The sequence below is a fragment of the Prinia subflava genome, chromosome 23, assembly GCF_021018805.1.
Source record: "Prinia subflava isolate CZ2003 ecotype Zambia chromosome 23, Cam_Psub_1.2, whole genome shotgun sequence".
Lineage (NCBI taxonomy): Eukaryota > Metazoa > Chordata > Aves > Passeriformes > Cisticolidae > Prinia > Prinia subflava.
The window spans coordinates 4812138-4827703 of record NC_086269.1 but is presented as its reverse complement, the minus strand read 5'-3'; the positions used below and the strand labels follow the sequence as shown (position 1 = coordinate 4827703).

Sequence of the window (15566 nt, the reverse complement as noted above, 5' to 3'; positions counted from 1 at the left end):
CCCTGAGCTCTGCTCTGAGCCCTGCTCACACCCCTGAGCTCTGCTCTGAGCCCTGCTCACACCCCTGAGCTCTGCTGGGAGCCCTGCTCACACCCCTGAGCTCTGCTCTGAGCCCTGCTCACATCCCTGGAGCTCTGCTGGGAGCCCTGCTCACACTCTGAGCTCTGCTCTGAGCCCTGCTCACACCCCTGAGCTCTGCTGGGAGCCCTGCTCACACCCCTGAGCTCTGCTGGGAGCCCTGCTCACATCCCTGGAGCTCTGTCATGAGCCCTGCTCACACTCTGAGCTCTGCTCTGAGCCCTGCTCACACCCCTGAGCTCTGCTGGGAGCCCTGCTCACACCCCTGAGCTCTGCTGGGAGCCCTGCTCACACCCCTGAGCTCTGCCCTGAGCCCTGCTCACATCCCTGGAGCTCTGTCATGAGCCCTGCTCACACCCCTGAGCTCTGCTCTGAGCCCTGCTCACACCCCTGAGCTCTGCTCTGAGCCCTGCTCACACCCCTGAGCTCTGCTGGGAGCCCTGCTCACATCCCTGAGCTCTGCTGGGAGCCCTGCTCACACCCCTGAGCTCTGCTGGGAGCCCTGCTCACACCCCTGAGCTCTGCTGGGAGCCCTGCTCACATCCCTGAGCTCTGCTGGGAGCCCTGCTCACACCCCTGAGCTCTGCTGGGAGCCCTGCTCACACCCCTGAGCTCTGCTGGGAGCCCTGCTCACATCCCTGAGCTCTGTTCTGAGCCCTGCTCACACCCCTGGAGCTCCCAGGTGGTTCCTGTGGCACCACAGACACTCTGGGACACGGCACTGTCAGGTTCTTGCACAACCCTGGGCACGGCTGGGCTGAAACATCCCTGAAACCACCCATCAACCCCAAATCCTTCCCACTCCCGTGGCTCCTCACCCAGGAGTGGAAAATCTCCCACCAGGAGCTCTGCCCGACCCGACACCTCCAAACTGCCCCCGGGCCGAGCGAATCTGGCACCAGAGCTCCGTCTGGCCCCGCGGCCACCCCGCTGCCCTCCCGTGGCCGTGGCATCCTCCGGCAGGTGCGTCCCGCTGTTCCCATCGCTGCTTTGCCATCTGATGGCAAAACTCCGCACTGCAGCTCGCAGGGACGGGGCTGGCTGCAGCTGCCGGCACACAGGCTTTGGAAAAGCCCTTTTTGGAAAAGCCCTCGGGAAGATTTCCACCTGGAGCAGCGCTCTTTTCAGCTGGAGTGATGTTCAGCCACGGTGTCCCCTGGATAAAAATTTTCTTTTCCTGATACGGAGTTCAGCTTGCAATCAGAACACTTCAGGAGCGTTTTATTCCTCTTTCTATAAATTCTCCATGCCATAATTTCCTGTGACCAGAAGAGATCCAGACCACATCCTTCCATTTTTCCTGAGCCCACATGGCTGAGTCAGAGTCTGGTATTGATTAGGAATTACCTGGCTCAGTTTTTCAGCACCCCCATCTACTAATAAATGGCTGACGAGCTTCCAGGTTGCTTTCCAGCTCTTGTCCACATCCTTCCACAAGCAAATCGGTTCCAGGAGGGAAGGAGGAGCTTCACAATCTGTTTTGTTCCATAAAACAAAAAGCCACATCCACTCGGGCCATGGGGGTCAGTTTGGCCATCTCCAGTTTGGAGATCTTTCTACTGGAGATTACCCACGGCTGATCCAGACACCATCCCTGCCCATGATTCAGATGGGAACCTGCACTGATGTGTGCCCTCTTCCAGACACAGCCAGAAGATGGGAGAGCCAAACTCCAGGAAAAATCCTCACCTGAAATGTGATTCAGGACCGAGGCCTTTATCCAAGCTCAGACCCCTCCTGGGATTTGGAACATGTTCAAACCTAACGGGAGAGAGGCACAAGAAAAGGATTCAGGAGACTCAGATAAACCAAAATCCCATTACCAGGGTGGGGGCAAGAGATCTGGACCCAAATTTTTCATCCACTTTTTTTATCAGTGCTGGGAGAGAACGAGGAAGCTGGCAGGAAATGTGGTCATGGGGGAGGAGCACCCAGTGCTCGCATCTTCAGGCCAGTGATGTTGGGGGGAAAAGCAGAACTAAACCCATGGGAACACAGCAGGGGAATACCGGCTTCTGTGCCGGAAATTGCCTCAGGAGATGGGAAAAAACCAAGGGAGAGGCATTCCCCACATGGAGCTGCAAGGTGCAGAGGGCAACAACAGGTTCAGAAGGCAGGGGTCGAAGCACCTGGGCTCCTTGGGAAGACACAGGCTGAGATTGGGCATCAGGAAAACTCCTCTGCAGGAAGCTGGGACAATCTCCAGTGGGTGTCTAGAGGGGCTGGGAATCGCCCACCTTGGAGGTCTTCTAGGCTTGGCCAGCCACAGCCACGGCCACCCTGACCTGGTGTAGGAGGCCACTGTGTTTTGTGTTGACCACAAAGGTGTCTTTGAGTCATCAACCAGCCACGAGCCATCAACCAAACACCTGGGCACAAAAACCTGGGCACAAAAACACAGCAGCTGCAGGTCTGATCCGCAATGGTGGCGTGGAGGGAAGAATCTGAACCGTGGCAGGGATGTGGAGAGGAACACCTGAACCATGGCAGGAGTGTTGGGAGGAGAACCTGAACCATGGCAGGAGTGTTGAGGGGAACACCTGGACCATGGCCAGAGTGTTGAGGGGAACACCTGGACCATGGCCAGAGTGTTGAGGGGAACACCTGGACCATGGCAGGGGTGTTGAGGGGAACACCTGGACCATGGCAGGGGTGTTGAGGGCAGCCACTGCTCCCTGCCCCAGCCAACACATGGCCTCAGTGGAAACCTCTCAGCCCAGTTCTGCAGTTCCTCTGATCCAAGAGGGTGGTGGGCACCAGCCCCCAAAGCAAATCCTCTTTTCCTCCAGCCCTGGGCATGGTTTGAGCTGCTACCCCCAGTGGATGAGCAATGTGCAATGCCCTGCCCTAAACCCCAGCAGATGTGGGGCTGCTGAAGGGTAGCTGATGTTCTCCAGGGAGTGAAGCACCTGGAAACCTCTGGGAAAGCCCACATGAGGCACCTGTCTGTGTTTCACAGCCCCCGAACTCCAGCCGTGCCAGAAGTCACCAAGAGCCATGTGCTGCCCCTCCCCACACCCCACACCAAACTCCCTGGCACCAGCAGTGGTTATTCCATTGTTTACTGACAGGGATGGGTTCCTGTTCCAGGAAAGCTGCAGGTTTACAGCCCTCCTGCCTCTGGCACAAGGAAAGACACGTATTTCTCCAGCAGGTATGTGAAAGTTTCTTAGGACAAAGCTCATCATTCCAACCCATCCTTGGAACTGTGCCCTCGGATTGTCACCCCCCAAAACCCCTCTGGAGCTGCTCAGGGAGGCACAAGGAGGGGTTGAGGCTTCTGGCAGCTTCCCAGCCAGGAAAGGAAATCCCCAGCCAGGAAAGGAAATCCCCAGCCAAGCCCAGAGTGATCTTTAATCATCACGGAGAAAACAGGTGAACAGAGGTCACACACTCTGTGTGAGCACAGCAAAGAACCAGGGCCACCAACCGGCACCTGCTCCAACAAAACAAACACACGGGTGGAAGAAGCAGTGGGAGCCTCAGGGCTGCTCCCCTCAGGCAGTGGGATCCTCAGTGAGAGCCACCAGGGCTCTTTCTGTTGCAAGGAAGTGGAGTGGAAAGAGGAGCTCAGGAAAAATGCATCCATGGGTGCACATCCCAGGAGAGGCACAGGGCCTGCATGCTCCAGTTCCCAAGGAAGGAAATCTGCTGTCCCACCAGAGCTGAAGGATTCCACCCTGAGAAAGATTTGGGTTGACTCTTCCCTGGGACAAAAAGCCTCCTCTGTGGAGGGAAGGATGAGGTCTGGGTGCTTCACTGCACCTTCCTGCTCTGGAGCATTCCCAGGCTGGTGGGGCTGGGTAACCTTTAGCCCCTCTCTTAGCAGGGACTGTGGCCTCCCTTCCTCACCAGGATCTCCCCAGGCTCTGACCTCACACTCATTTGCCCCACTGGAGCTCCTCCTTTCCTTCTCCTCCTCCACCACTCGAATTTTCAAGCACCTCTGTTCTGCCCATGGTGATTTTTTTGCTGAATCTCCTCAGCCAGTTTTCCAGAGATGTTTTACTGCTGAAGCTTTGCCATCCAGCCACCACCCGTCCCACCACTGCCCCTGACTGGCTGCTGCCCACTGGCATCTCCAGGCTGCAGCTGTGCAGAGATTTTGCAGGACCAGGACCAGTCACAGCCAAAGGGACTGTGGTTTCAGATTGGCAGTAACCAGTTTGGTGGAAATTTCATGGTGTAACCATGTGTTTGTGCTGTGCTCACCCACCAGCTGCTGAGCAGCTCAGAATGGTGATCTCTGCCTTAGGAGCTGCCAAAGGATGTTGGGGACAAGATCTGGGTGCCCACAGGAGCTGGTTTTAAGTGAGGAAAGCTTGGATTTCCCACTTTCAGACCTTTCAAACAGCAAGAAGTGAGATTTTCAACCTTAGAGTCACAGTATTTTATTTCCTCTGTGGAAAGCAAAGTGAAAATAGTAGTGGGTATTTTCTGTTTTCACACACATCCATACACAGAGTATGTTCATTTCAGGTATTCCTGCTTCAAACTCAAAGCAAATAATCACATTTCTGACCACGGGTGGGGTCATATTTGTTACTGGCTTTGTTTCTTTTCACATTATTTAATCACAAATTAATTACAAAAGTCACTACCTGGAGGGAAAGGACTTAAAGTGAATCCCAGCTATGGGCAACCATGGAGCCTGGAGCTTCAGCCAGGCCTGAGCCAGGCAGGAATTTCAGCACACTCCTAACCTTAATCCCAAGAGCAAGCTCACAGCAGGCAGTGAGGTTCCAGCATATTTGCAATTCCAGTCCATGTCCGAGCTGGGGAGAGGCTCAGGTTGAGAGCAGGATGTTCACAGCATTCTCTGCCACAGCAGAGCAGCAGATGCTTGGCCTGCAGCTCGTGCTCTGCTCAGCATGAAGAGCAGAGGGATCTTTTCCACAAGTTTAGACCTTGAATACAAGCATTAAAATTTCAGAGCAGAAATACCACATTCCCTCCCGAAGGGGAGGAGAGGAACCAGCAGAGGACCAGCCCACACGTCCACCTGTGCTTTTGGGGCTGGGGGACAACTTCTGGGTGTGCTTTGCTAATGAACCCCAGAGATGTCCCAGCTTTGGCTCACAGCAGGGTCTGAACTCCAGGCCAGCTCTGTGGCCTTCTGTCCAGGAGAGGCAGGAGACACCAGCACTGCCCAGCAAAGCACAAGTCTCTCTGTGATGCACTGAGGTGAAACCTCCAAAGATTCACTATGGTGAAACCTCCAGTGAGTCTTCCTTCAAATCTTCATGCTCCTCATTCTCCAGCTGCTCCAGTTTGCTGGATTTCTCATGGACAACCTCCCCAGGAGTCTTCAAAAATCTGAAATACGTTTTTGTGATAACTTTGAGGGCACATCCAAACCCAGCCCCAAACCAGGCTGTAAATGCTGGACCCTTTGCCCTGAACAAGGCCAGGTTGGATGGGCTTGGAGCAACCTGGGACAGTGGAAGGTGTCCATGCCCATGGCAGGGGGTGGGATGAGATGAGTTTTAAGGTCCCTTCCAACCTAAACCCTTCCATAATTCAGTGATCAGCTGAGCTCTGGAGCTCAGAGGGGATTTGCCATCCTTGGGCTTTGCTGAGGATCCCAGGAAGCACTGAGGATCCCAGCTGGCCCAGGACAGAGCTTGGACACAAACCCACTGGGGCACGTGCAGGGCAGGATGTTGCTGGATGAAGCAGCTGCCAACATCTGGAGCTCATCACCTTTCCATGCTGTCCCAGGCTGCCCTTACTCCGTTCTGCTCCACCTCACCTGAACAGCAGCTTCTGCCCCGGCTCCTTTTTGATGATGTTGAGTTTGTAGTAGTGTCTGAGCGCTCGTGACATCTTCTCGTAGGTCATGTTCATCCGGTTCTGGAAGGGGACAAGAATTGTGGGGTGTTGAGCAGAAGCCAGCAACAACACTTGGTTTGGGTCTGTGTGCAGGAGGGCCACACATGGGACATTTGAGGTGGTTTGGGGCATTGTGGGTCCCTAACTGTGACAGCTCTGGCTTCTTTTTCTCCATCTGTCTATCCCGACAGATGGGAAATGCAGGTTTTGTGTTTGGACTTGGATGTTTATTATTTCTTATCTATTTACAGACTCACAAGCCATGGGGTCTAACTAGCAAGTCAGAGAAATGAGGTAAAATGGAGCACCTCTCTATCTCTACAAGGTCTTTTCAAGGACAGTTTGTCCAGTTAGGAAATGCCACCTAAATTATTTTTACTTTAAACCAAATAACCAACTACTTGAAGTCTGCAATGCAGATGCTATCATCCAATTACAGAAAACCACCTAAACTCATGAAGAAGGTGAAAAAAAGAACAGCTAAAGTCTCCATCTTGCCCTACATATATTACTATATACCAAAATCTTAAAATCTAAGTTTCCAGAATTCCAACACCTAACCCAGACTGCCTCCACGGTTTGCTTTCCAAGGGATGAGAAAGTCCCTCTTTAACCACCAGGCCGGCAACTCTCATCAACCCTGCACCCCCTGCGTCCCCCTCCCCACCCCGGGGCCATCAGCTCTGGGGAACAGGGCCATGCAGAAGCCCAGGGATGACAAATTCGTTCTCAGGGGTGACAAACTGGCTCTCAGTTGCTCTCACCTTGTGGTTGCCCCAGAGCTGGGCGAGCCCGTTGGGGTTGACGACGCGGAACACCTTGGCCTCCCTGTCCTCCCACCTGATGTAGGGCTCGTAGCGGCGGTCGGACAGGAGCTGGTACACGTATTCCCAGAGCAGCCTGCAGTCTGAGCACGGGGATTGGGGGTCTCAGAGCTCCCACTGAGCTCCAGCCAGGCTGGCTCAGCAGCAGGACTGCACATCCAGCAGCAATAAACACAGGGAGAACCCAGAGCTCACGCACGGCGCTTGCGCTGGGAGATCTCAGAGCAGTCACAGTTTCTCAGGTGGGGGAAAGTGAGGTGGAAAAGCATGGAACGAGGAGAAGGGAGGCAGATGGGCAGACAGGACAAAACACCGTCTCATTTCCCCGAGGAACAAGGCTATGGATTCATAATTACCTGCAATTTTCCCATCCACTGGGGCTGACAGGGAAGCAGGGAAAGAGCAGATGGCACCTGGCCTGCAGCTACTCTCTGAGCTGTGGTGGGAGAGGTTCAGGGGCTGCGTGTGGCTGTGGAACTGGGGCTGCTCTGCACAGCTCAGCCACGAGGAAACAACTGGGACAGCCTCAGCACTGCAGTCTGCACCTGCAAAAAACCCCAAATAAGCACCCAGTGGCTCATTAGGGCAGGTCCCAGAGCTTGCAAAGCCCTGAAACAGGAGGGGAGGGACAGCCCGGGGTGGTTATCAGCCTGGAACCAGCCCAGGAACAGGAGGAGGGTGCTGAGGAAAGCCTGGGATTTTCCTAAGGCTGGAGCAGCAGAAAGTCCAGGAGGGTTAGAGGAGATGGCAGGTAAGGTAAGGGTCAGATGCAGAAGAAAAACTGGAATAGGAAAATGCCCCAGAGCATGGGCACCCCCTGGTAAATTGTTGTGGGGACTTAATATGTTCATTACCTTGCACATGAACCAGCAGAAGAGCCCAGGAAAGCGCTCCCAGATCCACCTCCACACACATCCAGCCTCTGACACCAATCCAACCCCACCCTAACTCCTACCTGGGCCCCCCAAGGGCAGGAAGAAGCCTCACTGGCCCACACCAACCTCACCTGGGCCCTCTCCCCACCCCACCCACTGACCCAGAAGCTCTGTGTGAGCTCAGCCCCAGCTCCTCAGCCTTTCCCAGCTATGTTGCAGGACTAGTCTCCAGCAGGGCTGTGCCTCTGCCTGGCTGTTGACCCTCCCTGATCCAAATCTCAATCTGCAGGCAGATTTCTTAGGGTAGTCACAGCCCTGCCAGTTTGCCACAGACGCCCTGGTGCTGCCTGGCACCGGTTCTGACCTGCTGCATCACCACAAACTTCCCATTTGTCCTGGACTTTGCTGGGCCTGGTTGCTCTCTCAGGGTGGGGTGGGATGGTTTCAGCAGGCTGAGGTCCAAGCCCCAGGTGTGTGTAGCCCACTGGGGCTGCAGGCAGGTTCTGCCTGCTGGACACTGCCCTTCTCCCAGGATATTTTTCTCCCAACATACCTTCCTCCGTGCTCCTGGCTTTCCTGAAGGGTGAGTTCAGCAAGGGGCTGCACACCAGAGCTCTTCTCTGAGTTTTAATGAACTGGAGGATTTCATAAAGCACATCCCCTGCAGGGATGGAAACTCTGCTCAGATCACTTTGGGTAATGGTCCCTCTCAGGTAATGTTGCTGAGATCCTGAACTACACAGGGTGGGGGTATTCCCCATCCCAAAGCATTTGCACTTCAGATGGACCAGAGAAAGGACGAGTTGTGCTCATCTCCAGCACAAAACCTGCTCCCATCGAGCCCCCTCAGCAGAGCTCACCTCGTGCTGGGGTAATGCTCACAAACCCCTTGCCCTGGGTCTAACCTGAGCTGGGAGCTCGGTGTCTGAAGTCCTCCTTGGTGAGGATGCACAAGGCTTTGCCGTTCATTTCAAACTTGCTCCTGTCAGTGGGCCGCAGGGAATATTCCTTCTCAGCCCATCGCAGCCAGTGGATCACATCGTCCTTGCTCCACAGGGAGGGCTGGATTCCTGAAACCAGGAGCAGCCTCTGAGACAGCTCTGTCCCCATCCTCAAAACTGCTGAGTGGAAGGGTGGGGCTTTCTCTCCATCACCAAACTTTTCCTCTATACTAAGTGTCCACGGGTCAAAAACAGCACAAAGAGAGAAAATGAACCCTGATGAAGCCTTGTCTCCCTTTTGGCAGCAGGGAATGTCCCTGGGTGGGACACCATGGCTGTACCCACCCTCTCCCACCCCATGGGAGCTCCTTTTTGAGCAGCATTGACATGTTCAACCTCTACTCACTCAGCCTCCCTGGAAGCCTGAAGATCTCCCCCGTGCTGATGGGTGAGGGTGGTAATGACACTGCCACCACAGGGCTGGAAGAGCTGACGGCCACTTTGCCCTGGGGAAGAGATCAGATACATCAGTGGGGGAAAATTCCACCTCTGGTCCTGTCTTTGCTTTGGAGATGCCTCCACCTGCTCCAGTACTTCCTGACTGGTTTTTCATAGCGGTGTGATGTGATGTGATGTGCTGTCTGCAGCTCTTCCTCACACTCTTCCTCATACTCTTCCTCATCCCAGCCCCAGGATGAGTCCCTGGTTGCCCAAGTCAGCATTAGTAGCCAGAGATCCCTCTCTTTCTCCAGCTCTTTAGCAGAGGAACCTGCCCTCATCCAGGGATTTTCCATCCCCACTTCCCACTCTGCAGGGAAGTAGAAGCTGGAGCTAAGACTGGCAGAGCCTGCAGTGCCAATGCTGCCTTCCTGTTCCTGCAGGATCCTCTGATGGATGCTCAAGGTTTTAGGAGAGCACTTCAGCTCTTTAGAGCTGTGAAAAGAAAGTGCTTTGATTTTGTCTTGAAAACAAGAGCGAGATCTCTCACTCTGTCCCCAGTGATCACTTGGGCATAAGTGGAAATGGCCATCCTGCAGTTTAGGGGGCTGCAAGCTCCTCTTGCTCACTGGCCATGGAGCTCTGGCCCCTCGAGAATTACTGTTCCCCCTTCAGCCAGAGCATGTGAGCCAGAAGGGAGCTCAGATCCTGCTTCCAGCTACATCTAGATCTTGAAATATTACCGGCAGCCAAGCAGATAATGTTTCCCCTTAAAAACCCATTAATGTGAATCCCAGCAATTTCTTGGCTTCACTCACTGGAAAATTAACAATTTTGCTGTCAAATGGTATTTTCTGAAGCAGTTACCAACTCTGAGCACTTCAGGCTTTTGCAGGTGACTTAGAGCAGCCACCCCTCGACTGTGTGTGCGGGCAGAGGAGCTGAGCCCTCTGAAAATGAGGGGTGAGGAGATGGGAGCTGGACACATCTTAAATGCAAAGCTGAAGCTCCCAAAATCAGGAGAACAGAGACAGGAGCAATACAGTGCATCACTCCAGGGAAAAATGCTTCCCTGGGAGTTACAGCAGGAGGAAGGCACAGCAGGCTGGTGAGAGGGTTCTTCAGCAGAAGGACAATTTGGTGGTCACTGGCTGTCACTGGGTTGGATTTAGCAAAGCAGGCTAACATGACACAGCTTGAGGAGAACAGTGAGACTCCAGAATGAACTCTGAGCAGGCTTGGCAGCAATGCAAACTGTCTTTCAGATTCACTCTAAGCAATAAGCTATGGGGAAAATAAAAGTGAAAGAAATTAGCAGTGTATTTGGTCTAGAACTATCTAAAAGTTATTTTAATTTTCTCCCATTGGTGTGAGTCTCTTAACAATGAGATTTACAGTAAAACCAGAACGAATCTGGTATTTTTTCTTGCTGAATTTTTATCATGTTATACTAATTTTATGTTCTTCCTTTTATCCCTGCTTAGCTGCTTTCAGACTTTTCTTTGTTTCAAAAGGAAATACTGTCCTTGGTGGTGTTGGAGTGGGCAGGTGAGAAAAAGGGGGGTGAAAAGGAAAAGGAACCCCGGGATGTGTGAGAGCTCAGACCAAACGGGGGAACAGCGGCTCCCGCCTGCTCCGGGCTCTGCGAGGCCGTTTGGAGACGGGGTTTGGGGTCACCCCCAGGGCATGAACTTCCAGCCCTAACTGAGGGGGAGAAGTCCCGAGGGGGACGGGGAGGACAAGGACAAAGACAGGGGCCGGGCGGTCCCTACCTGCATGGCTGCTGGCCGCGGGCTCCGCGCCCGAGCCCCGCGCCGCGTCCGGAGCGCTCCGCCGCCGTCCCCGCCGCCGTCCCCGCCGCCGTCCCCGCTGCCGGCCCCGCTGCCGTCCCCGCTGCCGGCCCCGCCGCTGCGGCGCGATCCTCGCCAAAAGCGAAATCGAAAGGAGCCGGAGCCCCGGCAGGCCGGGGAGCGCCGGGGGCAGCGCCCGGGGCCGGGTCGCGCTCCCCCCGCCCCTGCCCGGGCCGTGACCCCGCGGCTCGCCCCGCTCCTCCCGGCACCGGGACGGGAAAGCTCCTTCTGCCGGGGTTCTTCTCCCGCCGCCGGAGGACGGAGGGATCCCGGGACACGCCGGGAACAGCTCCACAACCGGGGTTCATCCTTTTTCTCCGCCGGGCGCGGCCGGGAAAAGGGGGAAAGCTGCGCCCCGGTGCCGGAGCAACGGGAGGTGGGAGCACACCTGGAGGGTGCCCACCTGCCCCGCGCACACCTGTGATGTGCACATGCACACGGTGTGGGTTCTACGGGTAACTGGGAGAGACTGGGAGGGGACTGGGTGGGCTTTGAAGGGACTGGGAGGGACAAAAAGTACACTTTTACCGAGAAAAGGGGAACTGGGAGGGACTGGGGGGTTAATGAGATAGATTAGGAGTGACTGGAACAGACTTGAAGGGCACTGGGATGAGCTGGGAGTGACTGGTGTAAACTTGGAGGGGATTTGAGAGGGATTTGAGAGGGATTGGACAGGACTGGGGAGGACTGTGAGGCACTTCTGCGGACCAAAAGGGCACTGGGAGTATACTGTTAAGGCACTGGGATAGACTGGGAGGCGCTAGGACACGACTGGATGGGACTGGGAGGGACAAGAAGAGCACTTTTAGGAACAAAAGGGGCACTGGGAGGGCTCTGGGAGCCACTGGGGGGCACTGGCATGGACGGGGCGGGGACTGCGCTGGGCTGGGCGGGCTCCGCTCCCCGCGGGCACCCACCACGCGCGCCCCGCCCCTCCTGCCCTCTCTCGATTACCATTGGCCAACTGGGGAAGCCAATCACGTAGCTGGTCCAATCACATGACGGCGTGGGTGGTGGGCGGGGACTCAGCGTGGGGCCCCGCCCACCGCCCGCCTGAGGGAGCGGCCGCGGCGGGGACGCGGTGAGTGAGGCCTCGAGCGGCGGGGGGTCGGCCGGGATCCCGCGGGGCTTTGGGGGGCCCTTCCCGCTCTCCTCTGAGCTTCTGGGGTTCTTCTCCGTCCTCTCTGGGCTTTGAGGGCGGTTACGGGCCTGGGGGCGCCCGCAGTGCGCTGTGTGTCCGGAAAAGGGGGTTGGGGGGGGAGCTTTCCCGGCCCAGGGTGCACAGAGGAGGGTGCGGGGCCGAGAGGGGTCTGGGGGCCACAGGAACTGTGGGGGAGCGGGCGCAGGGGCTCGCTGGGGGTCACAGAGGGCTCCGTTGTTGTGAATGGGCTTTGGTGGGGGCTCGGGAGGTATTTGGGGATCACAGGAGACATGGAAGAGAGTGTCAGAGGACATGGATGAGGGGCTGGGGGGTGTCTGGCCATCACAGGGTCTGTGGGGCTGAGGGGGTGTCTGGGGGTCACAGAGGATATCCTGGAGTGGGTTGTGGGGCTGAGGGGGTGTCTGGGGTCACAGGGGACTCTGTTGTTGTGAATGTGCTTTGGAGGGGCCTGGGGGCTCTTCTGAGGGTGTGTGTGTCACTGACACACCCTGTGTGCACTGACGGGGGCATCTGTGGGGATGGGGGAGAGGGGCTGCCACATTTCTAATGTTTACTTGCAGAGGGGGTCTTTGGAGTGTCTCCTGCTCTGTGTTTGGCAGGGGGCTGGAACTGTTACCCCTAGGTTAGCACTGCATCCTCGTGTCCCTGACATGTTCACCTTGTCCTGTGTGTAAGGCTGGGACTGTGCTCAGTGTCCTGTGGAGAGGCTGCTGCTGTGCCCACCAGCCCCAGAATGGAACCAGCCTCCCCTCGGGGTGCTGGTTGGTCACACACCATGCTCCTACAGGTGTTCTGAGGCTGTAGGCTGGTGCAGTGTTATTCTTAAACATGTTTTTAGGCTCGAATTAACCTTCCTTTTCCTCCCTCCTTTCTGACCTCACTGTGCTTTGAAAGGAGCAGGAGTTTGTAAGGGGTTTTCCACTAAGAGACCTCTGCACATAAGCACATTTTTGTGTCTTCTGTGATCCTGCCTGTCTCTGTACTGCCATCTCAGTGAGCTGAGGCTCTTCAGGGAAGGGGTGCTAATAATGCAGTCTTGGGTATGAGATTTAATAAGACCAAGGTCCAGGTGCTGCATCAGGGTCAGGTGAACCCCCAGTATCAGTCCAGGCTGGGAATGAAGAGCTGGAGAACAGCCCTGGGAGAAGGAGTTGGGCATGAGATGCTTGGACATGCCCTGGTCACGTGTGTTGGACCCAGAGCCCCCAAAGCCCTGGGCTGAGTCCCCAGTGTGGGCAGCAGGGCAGGGAGAATTCTCCCCTCTGCCCTACTCAGGTGAGACCCCACCTGCAGAGCTGCCTCCAGCCCTGGGGTACAGCACAGGAAGGACATGAAGCTCTTGGAGGAGAGCACCAAGATGATCAGAGGGATGGAGCAGCTAGCAGTGAGGAAAGGCTGAGGTTTGGGATTGTTCAGGCTGGAAAAGAGAAGGTTTGGGGTGACTGTTATGTCAGGAGCCGAAGGGAGCCTGCAGAAAGATGGAGAGAAACTGTTTACAAGGGCTTGGAGTGACAGGACAAGGGGGAAGGGCTTCACCCTTACAGTATATTTAGATGGGATATTAGGAAAAAACTCTTCCCTGTGAGGATGGGGAGGCCCTGGCACAGGGTGCCCAGAGAAGCTGTGGCTGTCCCTGTGCTGGAAGTGTCCAATGCCAGGTTTGGATGAGGGTTGGAACGACCTGGGATAGTGGAAGCAGTCCCTGCTCATGGCAGGGGGTGGAAGAGGATGAGCTTTAAGGTCTCCTCCCACCCAAACCATTCTGGGATTCTGTAGGCCTGGGAGGTTGAGAACCTCTATAAGGAGAGTGTTTTGAATTGTTTTGCCAGGGTTGCTGCAACCCAAATCGTGTTGTAGCTGTAGATTATGGCTTTAAGGCAGAAAGTTCACCTGTGGTCCCTGTGGGAGCCTTTTCCTCACCTCGGTCCCAATCCTTCCTGCTGGCATTAGCAGCAGTCACAAAGAGCTCTTTGGAAGGAAGTTGTGTCTGGGAATCCACGGGAAGGCCGAGCTTCCCCTGTTCTGGTGTGTCCTTGTTTACCCTGTGCAGGGCTATGAGGCTGCACTGCTCACAGTCACCGGGCTTTGAGGTTATAAATACCTCTGTGCTCAGTTCTCAGAAGAATTTTCAGTGATCTGAGCATCAAAACAGTGAATTATTTGGGTCAGGAACTGTGTGTTCGTGTGTAGGCAAAGCTGTGTGCTTATTATTCTCCAGACTGGATTTCCATGTGCCTTTATTATTATTCTGTTTAGGGGAGCAGTTACCTTTTGCTAAAATAAATACACTGTTTACAGCATAACTCTGTATTTACATCATTAACAAATGCTCTCCTGCAAAGCAGCCTGTACAACAATTGTCTTTATTTTCCATAATAACATCCATTTTCTGATCTTATGGCTGAATGCTGCAGTTTATGTAAACCAAGTGAAGCCTGTGCAGAAGACTGTGTGTAGACTTATTCAGCTTATCTTAAAGCACATAAGGACAGGTTAAAGTAAGTTCTGCTGTTATAGAAATAGGCATGTGCTGATTTATTGGTGTTTGTTTCAAACCAGACTAATCTGCAGCACATGAAATGCTTTTTGGTATCTTTTGATGCTGTCTTGTGCCGCCAGAATTAAAGGGGATGAATTTTGTGTTTGATTTGGGTTTGAAAGGAATGATCTTTCTGGTAGGAGTTCATTACATCATTTTATTTTGGGGGAGTTTTCTGTTTTGTAGTTACCCTCTATAGATGAGTGGAGTTCAGTGAGCTCAGTCAAGCTGCAGGGGCAGCTGGAAGAAGTTGTAGGTGAAAGAACCAAACTGGTTCTTTCTCTCCTTCTTAACAGTGGCGAGAACCAAGTCACAAAGTCATTGGAGCTGTTTGATGCTCAAAAGTGCATGTACCTACAAGTAGAGAAGGTGAAAATGGGGTTTTCTTGGGGTTGTTTATTTTCTGGAAAGGTTTTGAGATGGTTCTTGAAGTGGCAGATCAGACAGTAATTCCAGGAGCCTCATCACTGGTTGTGCTAACAGAAATGTGTCATCTAAGATCCATCCAGATTTGTTGGATGTGTCCAGTATAAAATCAAAGTTACAATTTGTGCTCCAGAGGTGGCCTTACTTGAGCTCTGCACACCAGTAATTGATATTTGCATCCCCAAAGTATTTTTAACCATCAGACTTAAGAAACTCTCTGACTTCAGCTGATGTGATCACAAATCTGATCTTACCTCAGTCTCTTTGAAGCGCCTTCATGTTTTGGCATGCTCAGTCCTGCCTTCTCAGAATCCAAGAGGTTTCATAACCACTCGCTTGGAATTTTCTGTTCAGGATATTGTAGCATTTTTGTGTGGTGACTCAGTCTGTCTTTACAGGTCACGAGGAGTAGGAATCATCAGCTCATTTTATTAGTTGGTGCCTTCAGCCCCGAGTTTGGGCCATGCCAGGATGTTTGTCACTCGACCTCGTCTTGAACTCATTCCATGTGCCCATGACAGGCAGCCAAGTGTTCAGTTCTCTGCGTGGCAGTGCAGGCAGGAGAATCAAAGTATAATGTTTAAAAATCTTGCCATGAATT

The 15566-nt window shown here is 54.2% G+C and overlaps 2 protein-coding genes across 4 annotated transcripts in view; one reads left to right on the top strand and one right to left on the bottom strand.

Moving 5' to 3' along the window:
- Positions 1-4462: 4462 nt before the first annotated feature.
- ETV7 (ETS variant transcription factor 7) lies at positions 4463-11060 on the bottom strand. Its single transcript, XM_063418489.1, has 8 exons — positions 10761-11060; positions 8957-9056; positions 8515-8679; positions 8163-8270; positions 7091-7279; positions 6675-6817; positions 5831-5931; positions 4463-5394 (listed from the first exon to the last, which is right to left on the bottom strand). The coding sequence occupies exons 1-8, from the start codon at positions 10764-10766 to the stop codon at positions 5283-5285; spliced, it is 924 nt and encodes a 307-aa protein (XP_063274559.1). The 5' UTR covers positions 10767-11060; the 3' UTR covers positions 4463-5282.
- Positions 11061-11157: 97 nt separating this feature from the next.
- The window catches only part of KCTD20 (potassium channel tetramerization domain containing 20), a 30394-nt gene continuing 25985 nt past the window's right edge, over positions 11158-15566 (top strand). Inside the window, exon 1 of one of the 3 annotated variants that reach the window (XM_063418487.1) lies at positions 11158-11278. The gene's annotated coding sequence lies outside the window, so the exon portion shown is untranslated. Of the gene's footprint in view, positions 11279-11840; positions 11920-14973; positions 15537-15566 lie in introns of those variants that run through there. The other 2 variants (XM_063418484.1, XM_063418485.1) reach the window with 2 other exon arrangements.

Excerpts from the sequence above, each read along its gene's own strand:
- ETV7 (XM_063418489.1), bottom strand. Across the intron at positions 8,680-8,956 it reads CAGGCTTCCAGGGAGGCTGA|GAATCCAGCCCTCCCTGTGG; the intron begins GTGAGTAGAGGT and ends TCCTGGTTTCAG. Across the intron at positions 5,932-6,674 it reads AGCTCTGGGGCAACCACAAG|AACCGGATGAACATGACCTA; the intron begins GTGAGAGCAACT and ends GTCCCCTTCCAG.